Below are 21844 nucleotides of genomic sequence, written 5' to 3'. Positions count from 1 at the left end.
ATGCAACAGATCTCTAGTTACTATATGACAGGCTAGCAAAATGACTGAGGTGGGTCAGGGGGTTGGAGAGAAAAAGAGTTTGTAYACCAAGTCTGAAGATACAGCTGTGCTTAGTTGCGGTTTCAGGAGTATTCTGATACGAACTCGCAGTAGATAAGCCCTTTACTTTTTTGTATGTTTTTCCCCAAAACACTTATGGARTAAGTGCGGTATTTTATTTTTACAGGTAAACTTTTTAAAGAGAGATCAGTGAATTTTAATTGGATGTTACTTTACAAATGTAGAGTAAAGCTTTAAAGTAGTCTGTCATACTAATTGAATTCTTGTAATTTTTATTTTATAGGAGTTAGTGGCTAAATATTCTCAGCAAATGGTGAAAGGAATGTTGCAGCTACTGTCTAATTGTCCAGCAGAAACTGCACACCTCCGGAAAGAGCTTCTCATCGCTGCAAAGCACATCCTAACAACAGACTTGCGGAGCCGTATGTACTACTCTTTTTAAAATATATCTATGAACTCCAAAGATTCCAACTTTGTGTGCAAGAGCTACACCACTCTGTGTTTTGGGCTATATGTACTTCAGATTATTTGATTTTTCTTTTAAAAAGCAAAAAGAGAACAAAACTCTCCCTTCCTCGATGACTTCCTTTTGTCCCAGACTGGGAATCTTGTCCTGGATTACAGAATAAGAGAGTGAATTGAACAAATGGCTTTTCCAGCTTTCCAGATCTCTGTTATTCTAATTACTAGGCRATGATGCATGTTTGTGTTGGTTTGTAATTGTGCCTGCAGTTGCATGGGTACTAAAAAAAATTAATCTGATAACCTGAGTGGAAGTAGCTCTGTGAAAACTGGTATTRTATGTTTGATTCAGCTACTAAAATTGTCTTTAGCAGAGGAAGGCTATTTTTGATCTGCCTGATTTAACTTTGACTTGGTGGTTATGATTTGTTTTTGCAGAATTGCAAATTTTGTGAAGTATACCCCTCAAATATTAACTTCTGTCTTTTCATCTTTACTGTGTGGTCATTACCYTTCTTCCTTCTCCTATAAGAGTTATGGGGGTGAAAGGTATATATCTTATAGGTTTTACTAGCTCACCAAAAATGTTAGCATAAGTTTACTAGTGCTTGATTTTAGTATTRTAATCACATGGAAAGCTGGTTTTGGACAGGCAGATTTTTTTGCCTCATCTTCTAAGGAGATTAGCTTTAATTCCTCTATATTTCTCAACCTCTCCATAATAACTTCTGAACTTGACCAGTTTCAACAAAGATCAACAGAGGAAATTGATCTTAAAGAAACATTGTTCTGCATCCTTTGGGATCCTTGGCCTTTCGGTRGTGGAGAAAACCCAAGTTAGTTGTCCCCACTGGAGCAAAAAACCAGCAACGTGARTTCAGCAGTTCGTTGACCTGGTAGCTGGCTGATGTTTTAGCATCCCTGTTGGCAGCACATCCCTCTAGTCCTGCACGTGGTACCTGACAACCCCAAAGGGAGCGTAGAAATTTTGAGGGAAAAAGAGAGCATGGCACCGTAGCTGTGATAAGGAGTGTGAGGAGAAGCTGAGGCAGAAAATGCGTACGTCAGTTTAGAAAACCAGGCTTCATTCATCCCACTTTTTCGGAGGAACTTATATGGAAAGATGTTGTGAGGGATTGTTTCATGTTTGTGGGGCGTAACATTGGTATCATAATACTTCTTAGTAGAAGACTTTCCAATTGAGTCTTTTGTTGATTGAGAGTTGACGAATAACAGCAAATGTCTTGCTGTGGAGTATTTTGTCATTGTGGAACTTTGTTTCTGGCCCTCAAAAGAGAGGGCGAGGGGGAAGTAGAGTCACGTTCTCCACTGTAATCACTGGAAAGATGGTCTCTCTCTTAAGAATGCTTCATACAGCAAAATGTGGTAGACACATGAATATTAGATACAGGTGTTCTAAAACCTGAACTAGAAGATAAACATTCAAAGGGAATTTAGAAACTTAACTTTTTTTCATCCCTATTAAGGGATGTCCATTTCAGAAGACTGTCCTGGTTTGGATGTTGCTTCTGAAATTGTCGCATTGTGAGTGTTTTGTAATTTCACCCTAAACTCTTATGTTTTGGAGAGAAAGCGGTAACAAGAGAGTCCCGTTAGTTGCTCAGTGTGAACAATATATAACTGTTTACTTTGTTTTAACTTCTGTTATTAGTTCCTATTAAGAATAATAGCATAATACTAGGATACTCATATTAAACATGTTTCATGCAAACTGAAAGACAGAAGCTTTTGTGCATTTCTTTACTTGCCTTCATTGTCAGATTTTGTGTCTTAATCTCTTTGCCCTGCTAACACTAGCACATCTAAGACAAGTGCATTTTCTGAGCCAGAGTGAGTTGAATGTTGTTCCAACCCTCTTTTTGACTCAGATTTTCTCCTTGCAGTGTTGCCTGTCAACACTGACTGAGCTTTTTCTTGCACCCTGTCTGCTATAGTGGTTGCCTGTAAAATAATGAATTGTCTTTGCATCTGAAATCTTTATTCCCATTGTTTATTTGCTTTCTTGCAGTCTTCTGGACTTCCAGAAACCCCCACTCCTCTCCAAAACAATGCTGATGCTCCTCCTTTCTTTTYCTACGTATTTCTGCAAGATATAACATTCTCTTATAAGCAAACACAGYCTACGTCATTGTCCCTTTTACTTAAGTAGACCTCACTGATTCCTTATCCAGTTCTGATTTGGTTCAAAAATGCTGATCTTATTCCAGAATATCATTTGGAAATTGATGAAGACCAAAGGTTGCTAGGTGCTCATTTTCCTCTTTACCTTTTGCTTATTTGTTAATACATTTTAACTTGTTGTGTTAGCTTATTTGTTAGTATGTTTTAACTTGTGGCAGTATTTGGAGGTAGGAACAATCAACTCTTTCTGCTGTTTCCATCTGCTGCCTTTAAGGYAGAGATGGCTAATCAATTCTGTGAACTTGTTGTATTCTGTATGTAAAAGGAAAAAGGAAATGCTTTGTTCTTGCTTCTTTGTTTGAATTTTTGCTAATAACTTCCCTTTATTACTTGGATCTCAACTTGTGTGTATTCTTCCTCATCTTCTCAGACAGATATTGTAAGATAGGTGTTAGACAAAATTGTGTTGGACAGTGTTGTCCAAACTCATCCTTGCCAATAACTCATTAGTTATACAGCAAAGATCAAAATAATATTACAAGCGTATTTTCCTTCCAGTTGTGACTGTTTCCAGTGTTGTGGTTTTGACTGTGTACTGTAGTGTTACTCAAGGGACAAGTGCCTGTAGAGTTCATAGTTACCAGAGATTAGTTGAAACTTTCCTTAGAAATGACACTGCCTTTTATAAGCTTCAGGAATGAATTTACAATAAACCCACTTTCTGGCTGTGGTTAAAATACCTATGTCAGATGTTTTAATGCCTAACTGTTTTTTATTTCTCTTACCAACCATTATGTATAGCTTTTTCTTTTTCTTTTSTTTTTATTTATTTTTTTATTATAGAATTTATTCCGTGCATGGACAAGCTGTTTGATGAATCTATACTAATTGGCTCTGGATATACTGCTCGAGAGACCCTGAGGTATGAGAGAAAGGTTGAGATATCTGAGTGCCGGCCAGGGCTAGCTTCTTTCAAGGCCTACAGCTATTTACAGTAATATCTGTAGAGATTCACTGTCACGTTTCTAATATTTCCTGAGACTACCAAACTCTTAAATCCTATGTTCAGTGTAAAATCTGAATCAAATGTAAATTGTTTGGTCAGTGGTAGCTTAAAAGTWATTCACTTGCAATTGAAAAAATTAGGCAGAGTACTAACTAGCTGGATTTGACTTTGMTACTTTATTAGGTTTTAGGTGCTTTTGCTAACCAAGTTAGCAAAGTTTCCCAAGGAGGAATTGTTTCTTCTCACTTACTTATCAAGAGTTCCTTATGTGAAGATAATTACTAGATACAGAAGTGTTCACTCTACTAGATTCTTAAACCTAGTATTTGAAAGAAATTAATTTTGAGGTTTATCAGTTTTCWTAAAGACTTTAGAAATCATAAATCATCAAGGATTAATCATGAAAGAGCTTACTAGCTCTTTAAAAACATGTTTTAAACCTGCTAATTTGCTTCTAATTGTATGTAGATGAAGATGCATAGGGATGTTTAACAGTGGGAAGAAAATTGAAGAGGAAGTATTAGTTTTACTGGCGTGATTAATGTGTTTTTGGTGAAGTCAATAATAATTCCCTTGTGTAATTGAAAAAGTATTATGAATCTGCATTACTCTAGCCAGTAATTACGGGTTAAGTATAATTAACAACAATTATAATTGTCCTCAATGTGCTTTCTTCATTTCTTGTTTTTACTGATAGACCACTTGCATATAGTACACTGGCAGACCTGGTGCATCATGTCCGTCAGCATTTGCCACTCAATGATCTCTCCCTTGCTGTCCAATTATTTGCCAAGAACATTGATGATGAGTCGTTGCCTAGCAGTATCCAGACCATGTCTTGCAAGCTTCTGCTAAATTTGGTAGACTGTATCCGGTCTAAAAGTGAACAGGAAAATGGAAATGGTAGAGATATTCTTATGAGAATGCTGGAGGTACCGATTTGTTTAAAATGTTTGATAATAAGTTAAATATTTTTTTTCTTTATACTGTATTGGTAGTCACATTTTGCTTTCTCATTTTTTCAGAAGCTGGAATATACAGAAACAGTGTGCTTACTGTGGTTCATTTTAGTACTTCAGAGAAGCATTTTTTTTTAAATGCTCTGGGATGATATCTTGAGTATAGAGGAGATGCTTGGCCAACTCAGCTTATTCACTCAGTGATTTGTTCCAAAGCAGGAAACGGAATGTCTGTGCTGCTAGGGGTAGCTTAACTCCTTTTTTTCTTGAATTTTAGTTACAATCTACTTTTTCTTCCAATAGAGGAAACAAGAATGATACCTACTATTTTTTTCCCCTTCTCTGAATGGTAAAATCTTGAAAGAGGATTATCTTATAGGTCCTTGGCATAGATCAATGCAATCTGTAAGATGTGAAATATCCACACTTTCAAAAACTAAGGGTCCTTTTTAAGGACCTTCTTTACATGGAGGTGCTTTTGTTATTTTTAAAAATTGGACAAGCATGCTGAAAGCTCTCTGTCACTGTAATGCCAATTGAAGTGGGTCTTCTATTCCAGTTTTCTCAAACTGAAGTTGTTTTCTAATAGTTTGAAGATAGAGTTAATCTTAAAAATAAACTTTTACTTTTTATCTACTCCTGTTTGTTTTTACAATTGAAAAGTTATGTAGCACAAGTGTTTAGTCATCTGTTTGCTTATTAAATGAAAAATTATAATAATGTGCAAATCCARTGTCCAAAGGAGATGCATCTAGGGAAGAGAGGAACACACAGAACTGTATTAAGAGGATAAAAATTTCTGTGCCTCTCAGATTTTCAAGTCTAGATCTACTTGGCTTGATCAGATAATTTTAAACTAAGACCATGTACAGCATGAGTCTTGTTTAGTATCAACCAAGGGACAGAAATGTTGGGGACCACTATTCTACAGAATTATTACTTTCTAAATCTGATCTAATTTATAGATTATCAGTTTAAATTCTGTTTTTATGCGTGTTTTTAAGTGACAAATTCTAGACTTCTAAAACTAGTAATAAATATTTATAGCGTGAAATATTAAGTCTTTTTTTTAATATATGAGTTCAAATGCCAGGCAGCGCTTTTCATTTTAAATTAAATAATCATAGAGATATCTGTTTTTAGCTGATGATTTATTAGTTTTTAGCAAATATTTTACTTTTGKAAAATGTTTAAAATAAACAGAATAGTTGGTTGATATATATGTATAAAAGTTTGTGGTCATTTGAATGATTCCAGAAATACTTAGCTGCAATTTTTTTGATCTGAATGTTGACTTGAAGTATTAGTATTTTAAAATTTAGAATCATCTTTGAAAGAAGAAATTTATTTTTCTCCCCCCTCCCACTCTTCCATTTGCCTTTTCTCCTTGTGCCTTAGGTTTTTGTTCTGAAATTTCACACTATAGCACGATACCAGCTTTCTGTCATTTTTAAAAAATGCAAGCCACAGTCTGAACTTGGGGCCGCTGAAGCAGCGTTACCTGGAGTACCAACAGCAGCAAATGCAGCGCCTGTGCCTGTTCCATCTCCTGCCCCAGCTGCTCCCGTGGCCCCTGCACCAGTGCCGGTGTTTGAGAAACAAGGAGAGAAAGAAAAAGAAGATAAACAGACATTTCAGGTCACAGATTGCCGAAGCTTAGTAAAAACTTTGGTCTGTGGTGTCAAGACAATCACGTGGGGCATAACATCGTGCAAAGCTCCTGGTGGTAAAACTGCATAATATTTAAATATATTGCTCTTTTGCAATTCTACTGTTAAAATTGTAGCATAAAAGCAAATGGTATTTTTAACAAGTAACTACTGTCCTGTTCTTTGTCTTCTTTCAGAAGCACAATTCATTCCTAATAAACAGTTACAACCTAAAGAGACTCAAATCTATATAAAACTGGTAAAATATGCAATGCAAGCCTTGGATATTTATCAGGTATGTAACTTGATCACATAACACTTCTCTTTATATAGTGTCTGTGTATTTCAGATCTTTTAATTGGGATTTCTTTATCACTACAAAAACAATTTCAGGAGCAGTGTATTTTCATGAAGTTTTTAATGTCATGACCCCATCTAGCATGAAACTTTATCAGTTTAAAAGTATTTAAGGAGTTGCAAGAAACATTGTTTTCCTAACAACTATTACTGTTTGTGTTTATGTAAGTGGATCAGACCTTAAAAATCTACCTTTTTTCTTTCATTTAGTGACTTAAATAATTTCTTCCAAGAGTGTTTTTTAGCWTAGTAATTAATTGAAGCATTCACCTGGAATGTGTTTATCTTCTTTAGTTATAAAGTAGTAGTGAAATGTGAATGTCACCATTTGGAATTGACTTAAGAAATACACTATGRTATCTCCTTGTTGTGTTTTTCTACTCCTGACTTCATGGGTTTAAAGTCTGCACTGACCACACACTATTTTAATGCTTTCTGTTGCTGTTGGCTCTTCTACTTGTGCAGGGCTTGCACCAGAAACTTGCAAAATGTCGTTTTTTTGTAAAAGGTACTTTAAGAATATTGTTATTCTGGGAAGATATTCAAGTTGTATAATGAATATGTACATTTTCTAAACTGTTGTAGGTCCAAATAGCAGGAAATGGACAAACATATGTTCGAGTAGCAAATTGTCAGACAGTCAGAATGAAAGAGGAGAAGGAAGTTCTGGAACATTTTGCTGGTGTATTCACTATGATGAACCCTTTAACTTTTAAAGAAATCTTTCAAACTACTGTTCCATATATGGTGGAGAGAATCTCAAAAAACTATGCTCTTCAGGTATTATGATCCCCTCCCCCTAATTTATAATATTCAGCCTGTAGAAAATAACCTATGCCTTAAAGTACATCAGGCTAAAGAGGACTTGTAAATAGTAATGTTGAAATTAGCATGCAGGATTTGTAATCATTTAAAAAATACTTTGTAAAAATAGTTTTTCAAAAACTTTTCAAACTTAATGCTGCAATACAAACATGAACATTTCAGACTAATAATTATGATGTATTTGGACTTTATTCTTGAAAAGTATTGAACGTTGTGGAGTTCCCATTTTGTTCASAAGGTTGTCCTGTTACTGTTCTAATCTACTGTTTTACAGAACACAATTCTAGTAAGTGTTTAAATTTAATTTTAAATATCGTCAGGTTATATTCTCGGGCAGTTAAGGAAAAGCTCTGATTTTTGTTGCCCAGCATGATTTGTTTCCAATTGAGGATAACTTGAATCATTTGCCCAACAGTGGAGATAGAGGAAGAAATTGCTTCTTGTTTTTGTTTTAAATGGCTAGTGTGTTTGTACCTCTGGTCCTTTCCTTACAGAAAGAGTAATTCCCTTGTGGTTTCTTTTTATAGATTGTTGCCAATTCCTTCTTGGCAAACCCTACTACCTCTGCACTCTTTGCAACAATTTTGGTGGAGTACCTTCTAGATCGGCTGCCAGAAATGGGCTCTAATGTGGAACTCTCCAATCTGTATCTCAAGCTGTTCAAGTTAGTCTTTGGCTCAGTTTCACTATTTGCAGCTGAAAATGAACAAATGCTGAAGGTAAAGATCATCTTGTTCAAAAATAAAAAAAGTCTAGCTTTTAAAGTGTTCTTCAGGAGTTTGAGAAAACATACTGTTTTGCTCTCTCTAACAGTTGATAATGTGTCYGTGTTAGAACTGCTACTAATACATCTCCATTATTCAAGCACTGAATACATTGCCTTACTTACAGGAGGTGGTTTCTGTAACTATGCACTTCATATTTGGAACTGTGAAGTAGTGAGGAAGTCCTGAGTTTAAGTGACTGATTTGTGTTTGTGATCTGGTTAGGATTGCTATAAACCTAGTTACCTTCTTGCGTATTTCTTTTCTTTGTTGTGCTATTAACTTACTATATTTTTACCTCAACTGGAATCAGTATTTTTTTATGTGATGAATCTTTTTTATTAATATTCAATTATATGAACCTCTTTGTTAGATGTATATTTTTGTCCTGTTAAGGACTAGATTGAGAAATGGTAGTTTTCTATATTGACAACGTATTATGTAATTATTCAAAGGAGCTATTTTTTTATGTTGTCAAGAGACCATCTCATTATTCAATGAGTTGAAAAATATGGTGTTCTGGACTTGAAGCAGGACAATACTTTTATGAAAAAGTAACAGCGTCCTCTGTATAGAGAAACTTGAAATATTAATGCAATACTGGTCCTTGTCTCACCATTTCTTTCCATTCTTCTTCTCCCCTACCTTGGAATAAATAAAATATCTAATACAGGTAACAGCATGTTAATGGTTTCTGTGCTTAAGTATTTGTTATAGCAGAGTTAGTTCAGTACTTGTTTCTGGGTAGAACAGAGTTGGAACTACTAATTTTCCTGATTCTTTGAAAGATGAAAGTAATGTAAAACAATGGTTAAATTCTTTTATCATCAAAATCAAGGTCATTTGTATTTTATAAACTGGAGATCCAATTCAAAGAGTGATTTACTACCTTAACAGTTTCATGCTTCTGTTATGGTTCTGTTTCAACAGGATTGATGATATGGGCCTTGGGTAGACAATTTAATTGAATGATGAAGGCCATCTGCAGCATTTGCATGGCAACATAGAGCGCTCTCAAATGTTAATAAAATCCAGAATTGTGTCACTGTTTGTACCTGATCTGGGAGAATCCTTGTATTTATCAGCTATTTTTAACGATTCCTGCAAACTGTGAATTCCTGCTTCTCTAAAAATGCCTCTGACAGTCTTAAATCTTTTAGTTCCGTAATTAGTTTTTCAGTTGTAAAAGTGGACTTTTAAGGTGAATATTTAGTACTCTAAGATTGAATGATAAAGTTAGGTCTAGAGCAAATGAATGTTGTGAAGTGTCTTCTCTTTTCATTTACTTCTAACGTTTCTACTACCCATCCTTAGGCGCTTTGGACCAAATGCTTTTCATTATGTCAAAATTTTTTTTTTTTTTTTTTTTTTTTTTTTTTTTTTTTAATACAGTGTGCTTGGAGTAGTGAGCTGACTCATTTGTCTAAGATGAAAGCTGTGTTTAATTTACGAATGCTCTGGGCTATTGGTGCTTTTTGGATAAATATTTGCTTTTTAACATTTCCTCAACAGCAATGTTAAATTAGCATGGTGTCAGTTATAGTAATTTGAATAGGTTGAAGTACTTGAAGGTTTCGATCTGAAAAACTTGTCTCGTGCTGWACTCTTGTACGATGATGGTAATATTGATGTATTATTAATCATAAAGCTTTTTTTTTTTTTTTAGCCACATTTACACAAGATTGTGAACAGCTCTATGGAACTTGCACAGACTGCCAAAGAGCCCTATAACTATTTCCTGCTGCTCAGAGCGCTGTTCAGATCTATTGGAGGAGGCAGTCACGATTTGTTGTATCAAGAATTCTTGCCACTGTTACCAAACTTACTGCAAGGTAGATAATACCTTCCTTCACCCTACCAGTTTCTGATTTAAATAAAAATAGCAATAAAGTTATGCTGTATAATTAAAAAAAAATCCTAACTTTGATAAGTAGCTGCTGATTTTAAGTTTGGCAGTTATTTAATAACACGAATACGGCTTGCTTTTCATTTACTGTTTCAGGCTCTGTAGTTTTGGCTGCTTCACAATTTCTGTTCTTTGTGTTCTGCTTTTCATTTTTTTATTAGTTGTTTGGATTTTATTTATTTATTTAGCTATTTGCTATGGATAGCTTTATTAGCATAAAGCACTGAGGTGTAAGAGTAGTAGAAGCAGCAAAATTGCCAGGCAGTCACAGGTTTTGTGGGGAGAACTTCACAAAGAAGCTGTGGTGGCTCTGTGCCCTGCAACTGTGTGTACACCAGCCAATGCACGATGAATACAAATGCAAAGAGCATCAGTTCCCCCCCGCCCCGAATAGAAGAAGAGGGAGAGAAGTAATGAAAGTAGTTTGATTAAATGAACATACATACTTGCAGGGACTATCTTGCAGAGATAATGAGGATGAGCAAGTGAATGTGGAGAACTACTTAAACCTATGAAAAAGCTAATCAGAGAAAAATCAGGAAAGTGAAATCCAGTTGTACTCTTCTTCAGCTGTAGGTGTAATTTTTACCGTAGTTAGCAAATATATACGTTATATATAAATCATTATGTAAAATACATGTCCATGTAGAGCTGCTAGCTAGGTTTATGGAATACATGAAATCTTGCTGGTGAAGAAAGTAAGTTAGGGATTATGTTTAGTCTGTACGGGACAGTGAATGTATTTGAACATGTTTAGGTTTTTTCTTCAGGAGTCTAGCTATGTTAAAAACAACTTGCTCTGTGTATATTTGTTTTTACTGATACAAGATTGAGGTTTGGGACAAACTGTCTTTTCCTAGTTTTTATCCACTGAACTAAAGTGCTGTTTTTTTGTGTCTACTATTGAATTTTAGTGTATGCGTTTTCTTTTCATATATGCATGTACATGCATAAATAATCACTGCATAAAATACTTAAATGCACAATTTGAAATTATAAAAAGACCTAATGTAAATTATTTATAAATGCATTATAATTTTAATCATCTTATTAATAGAGATACAGGCTTTACAGATTTTTAAAATCTGGTGTTATTCTGAATTTAGGAAATAGTTCTTAAGCATAAATTATTAATTGTTTTTCCTTCAAATGTATAACTTACCAATGATTTTTCAGGACTTAATATGCTGCAAAGTGGCCTTCATAAACAACACATGAAAGATCTGTTTGTAGAGCTGTGTCTCACTGTGCCGGTTCGTTTGAGCTCGTTGCTCCCTTATCTTCCAATGCTGATGGATCCATTGGTATCGGCTCTCAATGGATCCCAGACCCTGGTTAGCCAAGGCTTACGAACTCTTGAATTATGTGTGGATAACCTGCAACCAGACTTTTTGTATGATCATATTCAGCCAGTTCGAGCTGAGCTTATGCAGGTAAATACGTTTTTTCCTCTTAGACCACTAGAGGTCATTCATTCTCTAAATATTATTAGAGCTTAGTGTGCCACTTGGGATGTAAAAAYGTGAAAAATCTGTCATGAGCCATTGCTGTCTAATTTGCATGCAGAAGGCTAGTGGTGTCTTGCTTTAAATTGAAAACTCTGAAAAATTAAAAATTGAATTAATCTTTTCTTCTTCCACTTGGAAAGTGAAGATGAGAGTCAGGAGCAGTGCTATTGCTGTTTAAGATGAGTTGATTCAGAAAATGATTAAATTTTGGTAACTGGGTGAAAACAAAGAGAAGGAAAACTAACTGCCTTCAGCATATTGTGATTGGGAGTATATAGACTATTGTATGTACAATGAAGATAATTTGAATGAAATTCTGCACAAAACTTATTAAATATAGCAATTCCTTCTAACGTAGTGCTTGCATATACCTTATCTATTACATTTAGCATTTACCTTTTTTTTTTTTTTAATGTAGAAACTAACTTTTGAGGTGAATTTACTTCAGCATTAACTGGTCCAAATATGTTCTTTTTTTGTCCCATCCCCTCCCCCCAATGCACAGTGTTGTATAGCCATAACTATGAAGTTGCATTTSTCTATGCAAGGATTTTGTTACTGATCAAATTAATCTAAAACTGCGCTTAGGAAAAGCTTGTTACAGATCAGTTGAACTGCTAGGAAAAGAATTTGTTTTTATTCCAGCCAGGAGTGTATTTTCTGGAAGTTACACTGGGTCACATACCCAAATAGAAGAATAAGTGTTTACCTTGATCTTTTTTTTTTCCCTTTAATAACTTGAACAAGTGTGAAATGAGAAAGCTCTGACCATCTCACRTTTAAAATACCTCTAGGCTTTGTGGCGTACATTGCGCAATCCTGCAGACAGCATTTCTCATGTAGCTTATCGCGTACTTGGTAAATTTGGTGGAAGTAACAGGAAAATGTTAAAGGAATCACAGAAACTACAATATATAGTCACAGAAATTCAAGGACCCAGTATTACAATAGAATTTTCAGACTGTAAAGCATCTATTCAGCTCCCAATGGAAAAGGTAAGGGCTTAAGTTTTCTATTGCTTTTTTAAACTATGTAATATCAAATGAGAATCTCCTTATAAGACATGCTGACCTAATGAACTTCTTACTTAGTTTTGTCATGCAAAATTAGCTGAGGCTCATCAGCCTGTTTTTTTTTTTTCCCTTCAAAAGCTAAATTGGCACAAGTAAATTTTCTCTGTTGCTGCTATTTTTTTTTTCCTCCTAACTTTTGCTGTGCTGATTGTGTTGGGAGCTCTATTCTAAAACCTCCCTGCTTTCTTTGAAGTGTGCCTGTAATTTGTACTTTGATTATAGACATTCTCCAGTGGTTATTTCAGTGGTTATTCTAATCACTCAAACAGTTTGGCTTTATTTGTTATCTCTGGGCTGGGTATAGTACTTTTAATACTTGCGAAAGCACTATATACTTGTGATACATTGAAATTGTTGTATGAAGTTGCAAGCGTTTAGTTCACACTAATTGCAGCAACCTGATCTGTGTTTATCTCTTGGGATCTGAGAGTCGAGCTGGATTCTGGGTAAATTTGACCTAAAGAGTTTTAATCTTTTCAATTACACTTCCATAGGTATGTGTGATCTGAATTAGTAACAATTTTCTTTACAGGCAGCTGACTCTCTTTGGCTCTATACAGCCAACAGGATTGAAAATAGCTTGGAAAAATGTTTCTTAAAATGCAGATAGTGTTACTCCTCTATACTAAAACTGATGTGAGTTGAATGTGTATAAATACTATAATTGCTGACATTTTTCTATCCCACTGGGTTTAATTTGAACCAAGTTTTCTAAAGTATTTATCCAACTAACCTGTTTGTTTAATGACATGGAAGAATGTTCAGCTTTTTGGGTGTTGACCAAGAAACAATATTGTTCACTGCACACTTTATATTTGTAAAATAGAAATGTCAAATTAAAAAGAAAAAAAAGTAGAATAAATTGAAAATGAGAAATTCATCTTTTCTTTTTAGTGCTTTTGTGGCATCTATGGAACTCTCATTGTTCTTTTCATTGAGATATTAATAAGGTTATTCAAAAGATGATGTGARGGCAGCTGGTTAAGTCAGATAGATGGTTCTCCTTTCAGAAAACTACCCACTTCTTGGTAGCAGAGGCCTTGGAAGGTCACAGTTTCTGCTCAATCCTGTGTTAACTGTTAAATATGGATGATTAGATTTTATTTTACAATTGATCAGGCATTAAAATTGTTTATTTCATGCACCCATAATTAATTTTTACATGGGTTTTTATTTGATGTCTSTCTCTCTCACTTGGTTATAATTTGGGCCACCTAATTTAGTTAAATTTGGGGGAAGGATAGAGGGTAACTTTGTTATATATGTGTGATAGTGAAAACTCCCCCCCCCCTTCCCCCCCCAGAAAAAAAAACATTTCATCAACCTCAAGTCTTATGAGAAGATTGGAATGAACCTTAAATATATTAAAACTAATCTTCTCTTCCTTTGTGAGAAGACTTCTTTCCATTAAGCAATTGACATTTGGAAGTTGCTTACAAAGACATTTAATTCTTATTATGTAACTCTTGATTTATACAGAAAATATGAAAAAACAAATTTTAAGGTAGAGCATTTTTGTACTTGTATACGCATGCATACATGTATAAGTGCATTTATATATCCACAATATATAGGAATTGTGAACAGCAATTACTGCTGGAAGGAAGATGGAAGAAAATTTTCATGGAGGGGGAGAATGAAGGAATATGTCATTTGTGATGCCAAATGCTTTCTGGCTATGGAAATAAATGTACCTGCCATGAAACTTTCCATTTATATTAAAGCAGAGCAAGTGCAATAAGAGTTTGAGGTCCACTCATTCTCTGTATTTCTTAACTCGAGCTGTACAAACTGCAAATGCTGTTTAAGTGATTTTAGAATACATTGAAGATATATTGTTCTCTTGATTAATTACCTTAATAAAAATATTAAGAATAAGAAGTGTTCTGTTACTGTTTGTCATCTTTTCATTGTAGGCAATTGAGACTGCCCTGGACTGTTTGAAGAGTGCTAACACCGAACCATATTATCGGAGGCAGGCTTGGGAAGTAATCAAATGTTTCTTAGTAGCTATGATGAACCTTGATGATAATAAACATGCATTATACCAACTTCTTGCGCATCCCAAGTATGACAATTCTTTAAACATAAATGTGTATGTAACATTTATAGTGTCTTTAGCCTAAATTAGAGGCAATGTTAGTCTGGGCAATGTATGGAATTTTTACCTGGTTTATCCTGCTTCTCTTTAAATTGATGTTGAACTTTCCTATTATTTGGAGAAAGTTTTGGTATTTTCTCAGCATAGTATTTAGTGCAAATGATATATTTTAATGTTTCGTACCTTATTTTTCTTCCTCTACTTATAGTCCAATGGATAATCTGTTGTGTGTGAAGAGATCAAATTTTAAATTATAATTATAGTTTAATATATTTAAATAGTTGGTGTATCTGGTACTTAACTACATGTGAAAATTTACATTAGGCTGTGGTAAAAAGAAGTTACAACAACACAAAGAAAATCAAAGTGAAAGAGACATAAAATTCAGTTTAATCTGATGACCAGCCTGGAGAATTGTCACACATGTAGCCTATGTTTATACAGTGATCAGTTTAATATATGACTTGATGTTTATTTTAGAGTATGTGGGTTTTAAAAATTTTTATAGACATTTTAAAACTTTAGCCACTTATGCATTATATATTTATTGCTTTTTGATAGCTTTTGACATCTTTACTCACAAAGTGTATGCTGACTTCTTCAGTCTTGCAGTGTTGTAAGTGTAGCTAAAAAATAAAGAAGCTTTTATAATTTGGACTTCTTAGACTTGACATAAATATAGCTTTGGAATGAATATGTTTTGCTGGGCAGAGATTTGATAAATAATGTTTCAGTCTTGAAAGATTAAAATCAAATGTCATTTTAAAATAGGGAAAAATGTCAAAATACTGAAAATTACATTCTGTAATTGAGTTGCAGTGTGATGCCCRTATACCTATTATTTATAATATATGTGGCTTCTTTTGAACCACTGGCTTCAAATGTTCGTGATGACATTGAACTATCCATCATATTTGAGACCAGTGATCGCCAAAATTAATGTGGACTAAGTGAACTGGTCTAGGTCTATCAAAATGAGGGRAAAAGTGGAAAGAAGAGGAGTTAGAGAGAGCAAACTGTAAATTAAGTCCTTGATGATGTTCATGGTTGAGCTGCCAGTACTGCAGTTTAGGATTATAATGAATTTAATTTTGTCTTTCAGCTTTACTGAGAAATCTATACCCAGTGTAATTATTTCACATCGGTACAAAGCACAGGATACTCCAGCTCGTAAGACATTTGAACAGGCACTGACAGGGGCGTTCATGTCGGCAGTCATCAAAGACCTGAGACCTAGTGCTCTGCCTTTTGTAGCTAGCTTAATCCGCCATTACACCATGGTGGCAGTAGCTCAGCAGTGCGGTGAGTAGTGTGGATCATGGGAGGGGTGGAGAAGTTCATACTTTATGTAGTAGTCATTTGTTTTAAAAAAGTCACGATATTGCAATGGCTAATATGGGTATGGCTGATTTATGTTTCAATTCTTTAGAGCAGAGAAAAATTAAGCACACTTTCAAAAACATCAACTAATGATCGTTCTAAAATACCAAAAGCAGATGGAAATAATGTTTGGAACAGTGTCTACTTTCAGAGCATTTGTATAATTTGATACACGTTTATTTTTATGTATAGTTTTTAATTGGGTTGTTTCCACTTACACTTTTGAAAGACCATCAGAGGAACTAAGTAAACATTGTAGAGCACAATGATGCCTTGTATCTATGAAGTAAATTGTTTGGAGTTGGACTGTATGACAAGTAATTTCGGAAAAGAAAAATATTATAAGCATTTCACTCCTCACTGTTGCTTTAATGTAACTTGACTTTCACAGGATTCTTAGTTTAATTAAATCTCCTTAGCAGACCTCTGCAGTGCATAGTCACTGAGTGAGAGAGAGAGAGAAAAAAAAAACCTCAAGTAGATGTAATCATTTTTCTTCTAAGACTGAAAAATGCCTTACAACTCATTTATATGCAAATAGGCACAGTGCTTACTGGGTTTGCCATCAGCTTATCAGAGGAGTAGTAAGAACTAATTGAAAGACTATTCATACTGAAATATCTATTGTTTTGTCTTTTTCCTTCCCCCTCCCCCAATATAAATTATAGGTCCTTTCTTGCTGCAGTGCTATCAAGTTGGAAGCCAGCCTAGCACGGCCATGTTTCATAGTGAAGAAAATGGGTCGAAAGGCATGGATCCCTTGGTGCTTATTGATGCCATCGCAATCTGTATGGCATATGAGGAGAAGGAACTCTGCAAAATAGGAGAGGTGGCTCTAGCGGTGATATTTGATGTCGCAAGCATTATCTTGGGTTCAAAGGAAAGGGTAATGTAGCTTTTTTTTTTTTTTTTTTTTTTTTTTTTTTTTTTTTTTTTTTTTTTTTTTTTTTTTTTTTTTTTTTTTTTCAGCCTCTTTAATTCTGCCTCTTTAATTCTGCTTCTGAACTTCTGAAGGCTGTCAATGGGTTGGAAAACTAAACCACTGATACAATTCTTTTTTTCCAGGCTTGTCAGCTTCCTTTGTTCTCATACATTGTGGAACGTTTATGTGCTTGCTGCTATGAACAAGCTTGGTATGCTAAGCTAGGAGGTGTGGTGTCAATTAAATTTCTCATGGAACGGTTGCCCCTAATTTGGGTCCTCCAGAACCAGCAGACTTTCCTGAAGGCACTTCTCTTTGTTATGATGGATCTAACTGGAGAGGTATTTAATTAATGGATTATGTTGACTAGTGTGGAGGAATTGTAACTTTTGTTTTTAAATTCACACAAATTGAACTCTTGCTAATTTTGATTTTACTTAACTAAAAAATGTATCACATCTGTAACAATTGTGAGTGAATTTTAGTTRTTTTAACTCAAACCAAGTCCTGAGATAAGGGATTTGATCTGTTTTTTCCAAGTAGCTTTGATAAAGTTGTTGGAATTACGTTYTTTTTATTTCAGAGTAGGAAGTTCCATTCAGATCAGTGAAAGAAYATAAGATTCACTTTAACTTGCACAAAAAATACTATTTTTGCTTCCTTCTGTGTTTGTTTAAAAGCAGCATCTTATCAGAAAGCTGCTTATAGCTTTACTTGTAGGTACATACAGAATTGGCAGCTTGACCTCTTCTCAATTGTAAGTCATATAGTGACAGCATTGCTTAGATGTTCCAGCTCTTAAGAGTTCATTTATAAAGTTTTGTTCCATTGCAGCTCATAATTTTTGAATGATTCATGGGAATACTAGTTGGATATGCTAAACTTTACATATTTTTAGTCTTTTGCAGAGGATTCATCAAAATTGAATGCAAAGTTTATTGTTGAGTAGTACGTAGACTTGTGATCTTTGTATTCTGTATTTGAAAATAAAAATTCCATGATACCTTAGGTTTCCAATGGAGCAGTTGCTATGGCAAAGACAACATTAGAACAGCTTTTGATAAGATGTGCCACTCCCTTAAAAGATGAAGAAAAAGCAGAAGAAATTCTAGCAGCACARGAAAAGTCTTTCCATCATGTGACACACGACCTGGTTCGAGAAGTAACATCTCCAAACTCTACTGTGAGAAAACAGGCCATGCATTCACTGCAGGTGCTTGCACAGGTCACTGGAAAAAGTGTCACTGTGATTATGGAGCCACATAAAGAGGTGAGAAGAAATAATTACTGAGACTCCAAGTGAATTTGAGATTGTTTACCAGTTGTGTTTGCTAAATGCTTTTCTGGTTGTATTTTTCCATATTAGTGAATCAAGTTCTTAGTGCTTTGATAGCATCTCTTTGTCATTTGCTAGGTTTCATTGTTCTAAATATAACTGTAGCTGGAATACTGTAGAGATTCATACAAATTGTGCCTCTCTTTTTTTTTAAAGCCAGTATTGATAGTATCTTCTGTTCAAATTGATTTACTTCCTGAAATTATGGACTGCACATCCTCCCACCAGTCAGACATAGGCTAGTCCAGCTAGCTGCTGTATTTTGCACCATCATTTTGTGTCTCAAGAGTCCCTGCTGTGCCCTTCCCTATTAGTTTTTCCTAATCAGATTTTGTTGCGTACTCCTCAAATCTAATATAGCATCTATTCTCTTTAATATCTAGTGAAAATAAAYAAGTCCTAGGGCTGCCACAGCATACAAAACTGTAGATGTTATTATTGTAATTTGCGCATTTACAGAGATGGCCTCTAGTTAAGATCTTTTGATTAGACTGTTTATGGAGTAGAGTGAGAAATTGTTATAATGGAAAAACCTTACATGAATGTTTTCATTTTTCTGGTATTTTAGGAGCTTAGAATATGCTTGATTTCTGACTTCGATGTTCTTAAAGCTTAAGTGTACATTTTTTTTTTCTAATGCTATTTATACCATTATRTAAGGTTATTAAGTATCATATATCTGCTCACAGAGAATCTGTAATAATTACAGATACTGAGCTGATTCACTAACTAACTGTGCATTAAATTAGTTCAATGAAGTACTTTTCTTGTGTAGTGATTTCTGAAGAGACACTTCTGCAGCCACAGTGGCAGATGAATGAAAATACAGGGCTGTGGCTGATGTTGTTGCTAGGTCTRTGGGGTCATTTGAATAGGCCACTAATTCAGTAATTTAAATTATATTGTGTAGGTCCTCCAAGACATGGTTCCTCCTAAAAAGCACTTACTTAGGCATCAACCTGCAAATGCCCAGATTGGGCTAATGGAAGGGAATACATTTTGCACAACCTTGCAACCTCGATTGTTTACCATGGATCTGAATGTTGTGGAACATAAGGTTTTCTACACAGAGGTATGTTCTTTCTCTAGTCTCATGTTTGAATGCAGATATTTAAGTAGTGCTTGTGTTAGAATTGTCGATGTTAAAAATACGTATTTTTTWATGCATTTTAAACTTGCACTGCAATGTAAGAATTTACCTTTTGAAACATCAGCTGATGTCTGCCTTTACCTGCAATTAAATACCTCTGGGCTGAGCAAAATGTTCTAATGCCTGTGAAACACGTTAAATGAACCTTGATGTGATAGTCTAATAGCCACAGCTTTCTTATTTAGGCCTTACTTTATGCACAGTATAAATATATTAAATAAATCGTTGTGTCGAAACATAAATATTGCTTGCTAAGGTTTTTGARTCTCTTACAGTTCACATAAAATCATATATAAAACTGATGTGTAGATTTAACTTAAGCTGTCTAGTTCCTTCATCTCCTGACTGTATGCCCCACATATAAGTTCAGAAGAACTTTGATACCAACAGTAATTGCAATTAAGGAGGAACTGCAGGTAGGGAGAGTGATTGTTAARACAAAGGACCCTGTATTTTTTCCTCAAGACAAAGCCAAAGTGCTGTAGATCAAAAAAAAAAGTCTGTAAAACTGAGAGTGATATATTGGTATTGTGAAGATCTGAACCTTAATAGGATTCTTTGATACAGATGCAATCTGGAAAGTGTTAGCTTGCATGATTTCTAACAAAAACATTCATGTATATTGAAAAATACTCTGTTGCAAAGAAGAGAGCTCTGTAGGAAAAAATTGACCCTCTCAGCAGTGGCCCAGACCAAGAGAATTACTGAAGTCATTCTGAGCAGATTTTTCTCTTATTAATCTTCTACTCTTTTACCTCTTCTTCTAAATCTTCAGTGTTGTCATTGCCATTTGGGAGCAATCTTTGCTGTAGTCCTATTCTTTCACAACCTGCATTGCATAAGCTGGGTGTTTGCGAATTGACCAGCTGGATGTTGGCAAACAAAATGCAAAATGGCTAATTTTTGTCTGACTTTCCTTCAGTGGCAGTGTTAATTGATTCTCTTGCCTCTGGCTTACCACCACATTTCATGGAAACTTGTACTTTTATTTTTAGTAAGGTTTTTGCCCCTCTGTCAAATTTGGGATCAACTAGTGTAAGTGAACCCAGCTCTTTAGGGAAATCAGGCTAAAAGGGTAAAACTGTTTCTGATGAGACTGTTTCAAACATCATTCACAATGCTAGGCTAAAATGTTTTTGTTGTTGTTGTTTTTGTGTCCTTTCCCCTCTGTCCCCCCTCAGTTGTTGAATTTGTGTGAGGCTGAAGATGCTGCCTTAATGAAGCTACCGTGTTACAAAAGTCTGCCATCGCTCGTACCTCTTCGTATTGCAGCCTTAAGTAAGTTCCTAAACAAAATTTGATGTAGGTAAGTGTTCTTGTGAGCAACAGGTAGTCTTCCTTCCTGGATCAGCTGAAAACTCAAGAGCATGAAAACTGGTGACTGTTCTCTAGAGGTCCTGGTTTAATGGGAAAGTGTCCCTTATGTCTTAATGGATAGAACTTGATTCCTGAAGTTAACCCAAAATATTTTTAGAATACTTATATAATATTGCACTAGGAAAACTTTAAAACGCTGTTATAAYAGAATTTCTTTTTTTTTWAAAAAATATTTTATGATGTCTTTTGCTTTTGGCAAAGCATGTTGAACTGTAGCTGTTAGTAATTTAAGATGAAATAAGTTTAAGTTTGAAGAGAATAAATATAGAGTCAAGATGTTTTTTTTCTCTTTTGAAAATGAATTAACAAAGTGAACAAATTTACTTTGATTTTTGCAGATGCTCTAGCTGCCTGCAATTACTTGCCTCAGTCCAGAGAGAAGATCATTGCTGCACTCTTCAAGGCGCTTAACTCAACAAATAATGAACTGCAGGAGGCAGGAGAAGCATGCATGAGAAAGGTTGGTACATTTAAAACACTGCCTCTTAGAGGCTGTTGTTCTTTCTGCTTTACTTCCTTGTTACAAAGCTTCTTGGGAAATGTCTCTGTAGTTTCATTAGTGGCACCACTGTAATTAAGTTTGTCAGACGTGTTTTTTGAGGGATTTGAACTTGGACATAACAATTTAGTTCTGGTTGAAATTAACCTTATAAGCTCTTGCCTAAGTCTTTTTTAATGACAAATACATTTTCTCGGTAAAAGTGTCRGTCTTTCCCAGCAGTCTGAAAAATATGCATATATGGCTTTATTTTAAGAGGTTTTGTTGTGCTTCTGTTCTTAAAAGAAGTGTGGTTTAGAGATGCTGTGGCTGGTTTTGGAGGTGGCAGCAGTGCAGCAGAGGCTCTGCCTTGCTGGAGGGCTGGTGCC

General features: G+C 34.9%; 1 protein-coding gene across 4 annotated transcripts in view; it reads left to right on the top strand.

Annotated features, from left to right (window-relative positions):
- TRRAP (transformation/transcription domain associated protein) overlaps window positions 1-21844 on the top strand; it is a 100176-nt gene that overhangs the window by 8956 nt on the left and 69376 nt on the right. For 2 of the 4 annotated variants that reach the window (XM_085301679.1, XM_085301660.1), the window contains exons 11-28: window positions 344-482; window positions 3508-3586; window positions 4368-4602; window positions 6028-6355; window positions 6476-6573; window positions 7221-7415; window positions 7988-8179; window positions 9891-10056; window positions 11307-11563; window positions 12433-12633; window positions 14628-14779; window positions 15915-16114; window positions 16861-17078; window positions 17258-17455; window positions 18124-18384; window positions 19361-19522; window positions 20782-20878; window positions 21316-21437. In XM_085301679.1, the coding sequence (XP_085157805.1) occupies window positions 344-482; window positions 3508-3586; window positions 4368-4602; window positions 6028-6355; window positions 6476-6573; window positions 7221-7415; window positions 7988-8179; window positions 9891-10056; window positions 11307-11563; window positions 12433-12633; window positions 14628-14779; window positions 15915-16114; window positions 16861-17078; window positions 17258-17455; window positions 18124-18384; window positions 19361-19522; window positions 20782-20878; window positions 21316-21437 (3300 nt within the window). Of the gene's footprint in view, window positions 1-343; window positions 483-3507; window positions 3587-4367; window positions 4603-6027; window positions 6356-6475; window positions 6574-7220; window positions 7416-7987; window positions 8180-9890; window positions 10057-11306; window positions 11564-12432; window positions 12634-14627; window positions 14807-15914; window positions 16115-16860; window positions 17079-17257; window positions 17456-18123; window positions 18385-19360; window positions 19523-20781; window positions 20879-21315; window positions 21438-21844 lie in introns of all 4 variants that reach the window. The other 2 variants (XM_085301670.1, XM_085301651.1) reach the window with 1 other exon arrangement.

The sequence above is a fragment of the Rhea americana genome, unplaced genomic scaffold (genome assembly GCF_003343005.1).
Source record: "Rhea americana isolate MKP2758 unplaced genomic scaffold, rheAme1 scaffold_10, whole genome shotgun sequence".
Taxonomy (NCBI): domain Eukaryota; kingdom Metazoa; phylum Chordata; class Aves; order Rheiformes; family Rheidae; genus Rhea; species Rhea americana.
Note: the sequence above shows the minus strand (reverse complement) of the source record. Positions and strands in the feature narration are given on the sequence as shown.